At 46.3% G+C, this 9,593-nt stretch overlaps 1 protein-coding gene across 1 annotated transcript; it reads left to right on the forward strand.

Annotated features, from left to right (window-relative positions):
- Positions 1-5,676: 5,676 nt before the first annotated feature.
- Positions 5,677-8,727, forward strand: DRD1 (dopamine receptor D1). Its single transcript, XM_009486383.2, has 2 exons — positions 5,677-5,716; positions 6,443-8,727. The coding sequence occupies exon 2, from the start codon at positions 6,451-6,453 to the stop codon at positions 7,804-7,806; it is 1,356 nt and encodes a 451-aa protein (XP_009484658.1). The 5' UTR covers positions 5,677-5,716; positions 6,443-6,450; the 3' UTR covers positions 7,807-8,727.
- The last annotated feature ends 866 nt before the right edge of the window (positions 8,728-9,593 follow it).

Here is a 9,593-nt window from a genome sequence, read left to right on the forward strand (position 1 = left end):
CATCATCCTCTGCAGTTTGGCTCTCTACCCACTCTGGAGGGAAGTGTTGGCAGGGCAGTAATCCCTCTCCTGCCCCGTATCTGCAGCAGATGGAAATCCCAGAAAGAGAAGGGGTGAAATTTTAGGCTTCCCTGCTTGAGCGATTTCCAGGGTGATTTAAGATCCAGTAATGGCCTTTGGTTTGATGAAGTGGGTTGAGCTGTGAGAGGAAGGGTCACTCCACGCGTTCATTGTGGGAAACTTTTCTTTCTCTGGACCTGTGGGAGTGAGTGGGTGGAACTGGCAAAACCCCATAAAAAGTCACTGCATAAGCTCTGCCAATTAAGTAACACAGTTATTGGCAGCACCACACCGAGCTTAAATTACCCATGGCTCCTGCATGGCAGGAGGCTGGGGACTGTTTAGATGACAGCTTCTGCTTGGATCCCTGGCCACAGGTTTGGTATTTCTCTTTCTTTCCTGTCTTCCACTTCTCCCCAAAAAGAGCCATTTTGTTGTAAAATCTGGGGGGTTACAGCTGAACCCAACCAGATTTGCTCTGTGCTTGCACTGCAAATGTAGAGAGGGAATGCTAGCGAGGGAAGGAAAGGGGAACAGAGCCTGAATGGGCTCTGAGCAGTAGGGTGGATGGGAGGGGAACATCACTCCTTTCCCTTTACAAACAACCAGATTATGGTTTCCACCACTCCTAAAGCTTGTGTGTGCAGAGCCCTGCAGACACAAGGCTGCTTTTTGAGAGTCCGCTGGCTGATCTCCCACAGAGCAGAAACCCTTTCTGCAGGCTTCCTCCACTGTGGCCCAGGGATGGAGGTGGGCTGTCCCGGCTGGGACCAGGGCTGTGCTCTGCCAGTGGAGCATCAACGTACTGGAGAGGGGAGATGCCAGAGGAGCAGCAGCACCTGGTCCTGCCTTGTGAGCACCCTGCAGCCAGTGCATGAGCTCCAGATCCCAGGAACCAGTAGCACTGCCCAACAGATCCTTCCCATTTACACCTTCCTTGCATTACCCCTTGTGTCCAGCCCTGCTGCTGCCTGAATTAGCTGCCTCAAGTGAGTTATTTAAATTCAGACTTTCAGAAATGTTGTTTCTGTTTGAGCTTTTTTCATTCTCGTTTTCCCTGTCAGTGTCCAGACTTCTGCGCATACTTCACCAGTGACCTGATACCCAGGGATGCTTTGTGGACTGGTTGCCACTGGAAATGGTTCAGAAGTCAACATTCACAAGGGCACTCACATGCTTTTTGAGATCAGTCCTACTGAATCCCCCAGACTCTAAAGTCCAGCTGCAGATGGATATGCCTATAATCTACAGCCAACAAAAATAGTGCCCATGCTCAATACTGAATATTTAGGCCTCTTGTCGTCCGAGTTTAGGGACTAGAAATAATTTCTCTCACTGATCCTTTCTCCCTGCTGGTGGATCTTTATCATTCAAGAATGAGCTTCAGATCCTTGGGGATGTTTTTTTTTTAGCAACAAAGTAATAGTTTTTTCTGCTGCTACTCTTTGCTCTGTGCTTTTGTACTCACTACTGCAGTTTTCCCTGTGGAATGCCCAACATGATAATATCAATTTAACTAGTGTGCTTCACTGATCTTTAAGAGAGTTCATAGCTGTTGTTCGATTTCCAGGAACCCTTGATTTTTCCGAGAAGGTTACATTGAGGCTAAAGTTATCTTGGTTTATTAGCATCACCAGTTATTTAGAAACCTGACAGCTCTTTTAGATATTGTTTCTGCTAACATGCCTCAGCTGATTTAATGTTTAATAAATCCCATGCATGAAGACTCAAAAAGTCATCCTGAGAGTGATGTGAACACAATTTGTATCCATGTACTGTAATATTATTTTGTAAATTAAGCTGCCTTTCTCCAGCTCTAGTATGTGCGCTATTTTGTAGATTAAACCATGTTTATCTCTGAATGCAAGATCTGGACTCTGTTCAACTCTGACTTGGTCTTCCAGTAGCTAATTACTGTTTGGATGAAGATAATTTGGATCAAGGTGCGACTCAGTATTTACATTTTAAATAGGATTTTCTCCAACCAGAGTCTCCTGGGAGGAGCAGGTGCCTCGCAGGGTGGTAATAGAGACACAAAAGCTTTCCTTTGCTGGGCGTTGCTTTGATTCCAGCATCAGTCAGTAGTGATTGAAAAGCATTAAATAAAATTAAGCAGCTGTTTTATGTGGGTACCCAGGGAGAATTAAACAAGCTCTGTGCTTATTTCTGAATCTCCAAGAAACACCTGCACTGTTGTCCTGTTGCTGGCAGTTTTAGGCAAGTCCTGACTTGGTTGAGAGCAGATCCTTCTCGCACTGACTGGAGGCAGGTTAGCCAGAGAGCAGCAAAAGGAAAATTCACCCTACACTTTGTATAACTGGCTCCCAGAGTCATGTCAATTGGCTGCCTAATCCCACCACTAAATTTACCTAAATAATAATAGGGGTTTAATGGATTTCACTTTTGTTCCTCGCCTGGGAACGACTATTAAGTCATGAAAGTTTTAAAAGCTTACAAATTAGCTGAAGTCACAAACAAGTATGGCAGGGTGCCCTGCATGAAATGCTGGTGTTTGAAACCTGCGTAGCTGTTGAAGGGGCTTTGCTCCACTCGTACGGTCTCGGCTGAGCCAGACCTCATGTTCATCCCTGAACTGATCACAGAAACTTAGAGATGAGACAGGAGAGAGGCTCTGTCTTCTGAAACAGATGCTTGAATTACCAAACAAATAAAGGCTGGGAGATTCTTATAGGCTGCTGTGAGTAGGAAGCTAAAAGGCTTTTTTAAAATGTCAGATTCAAATGAAAATTTTAAGCCCTCACTCATATGAGCAGCATTAGGGTTTTCCAACACTGAATTTGGCCTCTTCCCCAGGAAAGGCTACTCCCTAGCAAAAATGAACTGAAAAGGAGTTTGCTCGATGAGCTGATGAGCAGATTATTGAGAGCAGAATGCTCTTTTCTGCAACATGTACCTCTGTTTCTCTCCAGTATGCCTCGAAGGTTGTGCTGTTTGTGTATTCTGGAGTTGTGATTTCTCCTGGAATAATTCAGGAGGGCTGTAGTAGAAAGCCATTTTGGGGGAGCCCCTTGAAGTTGTTACAAATAAAATCAAATGTGCTCAGTGACTTCTTACGCAGGCAATGTTCCCCTCAGCCTAGGGTTTCTACTGAAAGGCAGGAGCGTGATACATTTTCAGAAGATGAGTATCACACAGTAAACCTCACCTGTATTGTGCTTTAAGAAGAACAGGAGAAAAAAGAAAAAAAAAATCTTGAACATCGAAAAAGAAAACTCACAATGAGTTTCATTAGAGATCTCTATTGCCAAACAGCACACGATTCATTTTCTTGTCTATTTTCACGCTCCTCTAGGGATGAATGATGATTAAAGGACAGGATAATAAGAAGGGGGGAATGAGAACTTGCTGAGAAGTGGTTAAAAAAAAAAAAAAAAGAGAGAAAGACAGGGGAAAGAAAAACAAGTGTTTTAGCTAGTCAAGGTTAGCTTAGCGCTGTATTTGCTTTAACTGACATTATGAAAAATTATAGATGGCACAAAAGCAACTTCACTAGTGCTGAACCCTATGAAATTTATCTTGACAACTTAGTGAGCTTATTTGTTCTTCTAGGAGGTTTTTAATCTCCCCATGGTGTCTTTCATCCCCATTTTCTGATTTTTTTTTTTGAGAAAGACTCCTATACAAATGTAGCAACTTGCAAATCAGCACGTTCATCTTCTTTCGTTGTCTATTGTGGGTAAGGTAAGAAAGAAAAAAACCCTTGTGGAGAAAGAAGGGGTTTGAGATGTAACCGCTCTGGTTTTGGTGCTTAACTTGAAGGGCTTTTGCAAAGAAAACACGGTGGGAAGAGGGGCAGGTTTTTGTGCCCAAGGACGGCACTGGGTTTTCTCTGCAGACGCAAAGCCAGCCGCCCCAAACTCCGCAACTGCTGTCGGGGGGTGCCCGCTCCGAGGCTCCGCGGGGTCCTAAGAGCCGGAGCCAGTTGTTCCCCTGCTGTCCCCTCGCCTAAGTCACGATGCGGGCCCCCAGCCAGCCACGTACCCCTGGGCTCTGGGTGCCCCCGCCCCGCTCCCGCCTGCCCACACGCGGGGACAACGACGCCCTTCGCCTGCGTTCCCAACCCCGGGTTTCAGCGCGGCGGCTCCGGGCCGGACGACGGGGGCCGCGGCGCGGCCCTGCCCGGCCCTGCCCCTCGGGCTGCCCGCGGCCGCCTCCGCGGGGCGGCGCGGCGGGGCGCGGGGCCGCGGCCGCCCAGGAGAGGGAGCCCGGCGGCCGCGGCTGCGCCGGCAGCGGCGGGGGCGCGGGGCTGCGCCAGGCGGCGGGGAGGCGGCGCGGAGCGGAGCGGTGCCCCGGCTCCAGCCCGCCGCCAGCCCCGGCCCTCCCGCGCCGGTGAGTGCCGCCGCCGCTGTGCCGGGAGGGGGTCCCGGCCGCCCCCCCCTCCCTGGGGCAACGCTGCTCCCCTGGGGGTGCCGCGGCCTGCAGCCCGCCTCCTGAGCGTCGCCCAGCCCGAAGTTAGGTGCCGGTACTTACTTTCCGCATCAATTAATCGAGCTCAGGTGGCTCGCAGCGCCGAGGCATCCGCAGCACCCCAGGCGTCCCGGAACTCGGCGGAGCTCGGGACGGGGCACGGTAATCCCCTTGGCGCTAAACTCCAGGACAGGCGCTCCAAGAGCCCGGCTTTGCCTCTCGCCCCGGCCGGCCGGGACGGTTTTTTTCCCAGGAGGGCGGAAAAACCGGGGAGAGGCTGCCCAGAAGAAGCTGCGCTCGACTGAAGATGTTAGAGGAGGTGAAGGGGGGTTCCTTTTTGCCCGCTGCGTGCCTCCATGCCTGTCTTTCCCTTGTCTTATTCCTTTAGGAAGGAGACGCCGGGCAGACAGACCTTTCCCGGAGGGGCGATGCTGCCTTTGCCCGAGCCTTTGCCGCCGGGACCCCCCGGCACCGGAGATGCGCGGCCAGGGGCAGGCTGCGGGAGAGCGTGAGGAGCTGCCTCCGCCTGCGCTTTTCTGAGAGGGAAGAAGCATGGTAAAAGCTGGACCCGATCCCTGGAGCGCAGCCCCGCTGAGCAGGAGGTGGGATTATTCCGGAGTAGTTACGGAGAGCTATATCCTGGCAGCGGAGCGTTGAAGAGACTTGTCCCTGCTGGAAGAGGAACCCGCTGCGGGCACCGCCGGCGTGGCACCCCGCGTCGTGGTCGAGGGGAGGTCACTCAGGTCCTTCTCCTCCTCTCGCCCTTCTTTCTCCTTCCAGTGAATGACAGAGGAAAGAACTCGGCTCTTGCCAGTGTTGGGAATACCGTGCCTTTTGCTTGGGATGATCTGTTCCCATGTACCGCTTCGAGGGGATGTACAAAGTGCGACTGGGACTGATCCGGCCAACAAAGTTTGCAGAGTGATCAGCAGGGACTGTGGGATGGAGGTAGCTGGGCACATGCCGGCAGGGTCCGTCACGCATGATCCGACAGCACAGACCTGCTGCTCCCTTGAAAACTAACTCCTGATGGTCAAACTCTAGCTCCTGTTTTTACTTCTCCCCTGCCAATTTGCACTTTCAGGGAAAAAACCACACACACGCCCCTGATGCAATGCAGCGTTTCCGCGTTGGTTTTGTATATAAGATTTCCTATGCAATTCCAAAACTAAAAGAGGAAGAGAGCCAGCCCTGCATCCCAGAGCAAACAGAGAATCAGAGGTGAAAGGTAGGAGCCTGCATTTCTTGTTTAAATTAAACTAAATAACCTGAGCTACTTCTTACTGAAAACCTTTAAAACACACCTACTGTATGTTTATTTTCTTTGTCTCAGAAGTGTAAAACTTAAACCAGTTTGAAACAAAGTGAAGAATTGCGCTCTGATGCTGCCCAGAAACAGAGAACTAATGCATTTTGTAACAGGAGAGTACCGAGGAGGAATGATGGAGTGTTTCATCAGCAAGACATTTAGGAAGCTGAACTAGAGAAAAAGCACCTCATATAGTACGCTTCAGTAAATATGAAGGGCTAGTGCAATGGACGCTGGAAACACTCGATCAATAGCTTATTTAAGTGGGAATATATACAAGCATGGAAAAGTGATTGCTTTCCTGTCTGTGGGGTATGTTTGCAGAGGACAGAAACAGAACATTTGCAGGTGAGCTGTCTGAATTAGCCTACTTCTGGGGTGGTGCAGTGTGTTTCTGAAGGGATTGCTTAAAAAAACCCAGTCTGTAGGGTGGACTGTATTTGTGTACTTTCAGTTCCTGCTCATAGAGTTTTTGGTGTTCAGGGAGATTCAAAGTGGGTGAAGTCCATCTTGGGGCGAAGGGACCATGAGAAAGGACCTTTGGTCTGTTTGGTGATGAGTAATTAATGGACGTCTGATGTCTCTGATCTCTGCAAGTAAAGGAGCTGATGTCGTCATGAAAATCATGATATGATTTTCCCTCAGGAGAAACTATGACTTGGAACGACACCACTATGGATGGGGAAGGGTTGCTGGTGGAAAGGGACTCTTCCTTTCGGATCCTCACAGGCTGCTTCCTCTCGCTGCTGATCCTCTCCACGCTGCTGGGAAACACGCTGGTCTGTGCAGCTGTCATTAGGTTTCGCCACCTCAGGTCCAAGGTGACCAACTTCTTCGTCATCTCCTTGGCCGTGTCAGATCTCTTAGTGGCAGTTTTGGTCATGCCGTGGAAAGCTGTGGCTGAGATCGCCGGTTTCTGGCCTTTTGGTTCATTTTGCAACATCTGGGTGGCCTTTGATATTATGTGCTCAACAGCCTCCATCTTAAATCTCTGTGTCATTAGTGTGGACAGATACTGGGCCATCTCCAGCCCATTTAGGTACGAGAGGAAAATGACGCCCAAAGCAGCCTTCATCATGATCAGCGTGGCGTGGACTTTGTCTGTGTTGATTTCCTTCATCCCTGTGCAGCTGAACTGGCACAAGGCTACAACCACAAGCTTTTTGGACCTAAATAACAGTTTACAAGGTATAAACATGGACAACTGTGATTCTAGCCTAAACAGGATGTATGCCATCTCCTCTTCTCTAATTAGCTTCTATATACCTGTGGCCATCATGCTAGTAACTTACACGAGGATATACCGGATTGCTCAGAAGCAAATACGACGCATCTCAGCTTTGGAGAGAGCAGCAGTGCATGCCAAGAACTGCCAGAACACGAGCGGCAACAGAAGCAGCATGGACTGCCAGCAACCAGAGAGCAACTTCAAAATGTCCTTCAAGAGGGAAACAAAGGTTTTAAAGACTTTGTCAGTGATCATGGGGGTGTTTGTGTGCTGCTGGTTGCCATTTTTCGTATTGAACTGCATGATTCCTTTCTGTGAGCCTACCCAACCATCCAAGGGAGCAGAAGCTTTCTGCATTAATTCCACCACCTTTGATGTTTTTGTTTGGTTTGGATGGGCTAATTCTTCCCTCAACCCCATCATTTATGCCTTCAACGCTGATTTCCGCAAGGCGTTTTCGACCCTGTTAGGATGCTACAGGCTCTGCCCTATGTCCAGCAATGCTATAGAGACTGTTAGTATTAACAATAATGGAGCAGTTGTTTTTTCGAGCCAGCATGAGCCCAAAGGGTCCAGCCCCAAAGAGTCTAATCTGGTTTATCTGATTCCACATGCAGTTATCTGTCCGGAGGAAGAACCTCTCAAAAAGGAAGAAGAGGGTGAACTGTCTAAGACCTTGGAGAAGATGTCTCCAGCACTGTCGGGTATCTTGGATTATGAAGCTGATGTTTCTTTGGAAAAGATAAATCCCATTACACAAAATGGGCAGCATAAAACCTGAACAGTAAGGTTTACCCAGCAAGACCCAATAGTGTATATTGTAATAATCTTTTAAAGAAAAAAGATGTACAAGATTTTTTAGTAAGAAACTAAGCTCTAGGGAGAAATACACATCTATGCCAAGCTCAGAATTAATTTTCCTGGCATTCAAAGCAAATTTAACATTTAAAACAAAACCAGAAAAAGATACTGAAAATTGGCTAAAAAAAGGATATTAAACTGTGCTGTTCATACTGAGGAAAATACACAAATTTAGATACAGTGCAGTGAGAAAGAAAACACTGCTGCTTCTCCACAGAGAAAAACCAATTTCTAGCTTAAAATGAGGCAAAAGATAAATGTTAAGTATTTCAAGATTAATGTTTACTAGAAGTTAAAAGATTGCTGTGTCTTGTGATAGTGGGTGTTAACAGGTCCTAATTAAAGACTGAGGGATTGTAAAAGTAGGTAGATGCCTTCTTAAAATTATTTCTGACAAATAATTGAGCCTTATAATGAGAATGGTTATTTTTAAAGCTTTTGGAGGTACTATGTTGATAATGGTTTTATTTATTTATTGTTTTAAATTGATATTTTTCATATGTTATAACAGATCTAGCTTTATTTATGTTATTTAAGATGTCTAAATAATGGGATATTTTTGGAGTGTCATAACTGCATTTTGACCAGTCAACCAGTCAGCACTTTATTATAAGCTCTGATAGTCTGGAGAGCTGGTGAGGGGAACGAAGGAATGTTAAGAAGCTCAGCAAGAAATGAAGGAATCAACAAAACCGATGCTGTGTGGAGTTCATTTGCTTGTGGGCTTTTTTTTGTTTTAAGTGGGATTTCTTTCAAAGGATAGGACCAGCGTTGACTGAGTTGTGAATTCTCTTCCCTTATAGAAATACAAGAAATTGCTGCTATTTATTTTTAAAAAAGTTTCATGGACTTTGCTAGAATGTCAAGTTTGTGGATCTGTAAATACCTTAAATATGACTACAACCTTAAGAAGAATCCAATTTGAGAAGAAAAACTTCTTAGATAACAATTCTTAGTATATAATGTTTTGTATTTATGTAAGATAAACAGCTTTCTCAGACTTTTCTTATTTCAAGTCTTGGATATCTTTTCTGAACAAACACAATTGGTTATGATGGTAGTAAACATGCCAAACCTCATTATCATCTGTATTACTGCAGTACCACCAGGGTCATGCTGTCTGTCTGCTACTGTATCATGGTCAGAATCAAAAAGTGAGGTACCTAGTGCTTTACTTTGGCAACTAGGAGGACGTTACATTTTAGTAATTACCATGTCAATAGTCTGTTCAATAAGGAATAGTGCCTCATTACCATTTTGGATTAAGACATTTCTAAATATGGATGGAACTGCAGCCCACACCTCCAAAACATCCTGTGAGCTCCAAAAAAGTTGCCAATGTTTAATTCAAAAAACTGCTACTTTTCCATCGGCCTTCCCTGCTGCTTTCCCTTTGTAATGCCAAAAGCAATCAGTGAACATTAGCAACAGGAACACTGGGTGTTAATATTCAGGAGCATTCAAAGAAAGCTATTTGTTTTCTGAATGGGAGAAAATACCCTTTGGAGCAACTTTTTCATCACATATATCAAAAAATGTGTTGTCAGGAAAAGAGAACTGAGAGGAAAAAAAAATTTAAGTCTAATGAACTATATACATCCTGCATCAGGTCTGTGTATTTATGTATTGTGAATGTTTTCATAATTTTATTGCCTGTATGCTGCTTTCATACATATAATAAAATTATTTTGTGAACAGAAGGTCAAA

This window comes from Pelecanus crispus, chromosome 8 (assembly GCF_030463565.1).
Source record: "Pelecanus crispus isolate bPelCri1 chromosome 8, bPelCri1.pri, whole genome shotgun sequence".
In the NCBI taxonomy this organism is placed as follows: domain Eukaryota; kingdom Metazoa; phylum Chordata; class Aves; order Pelecaniformes; family Pelecanidae; genus Pelecanus; species Pelecanus crispus.

Excerpts from the sequence above, each read along its gene's own strand:
- DRD1 (XM_009486383.2), top strand. The coding sequence starts at position 6,451 with ATGACTTGGAACGACACCACTATGGATGGGGAAGGGTTGCTGGTGGAA.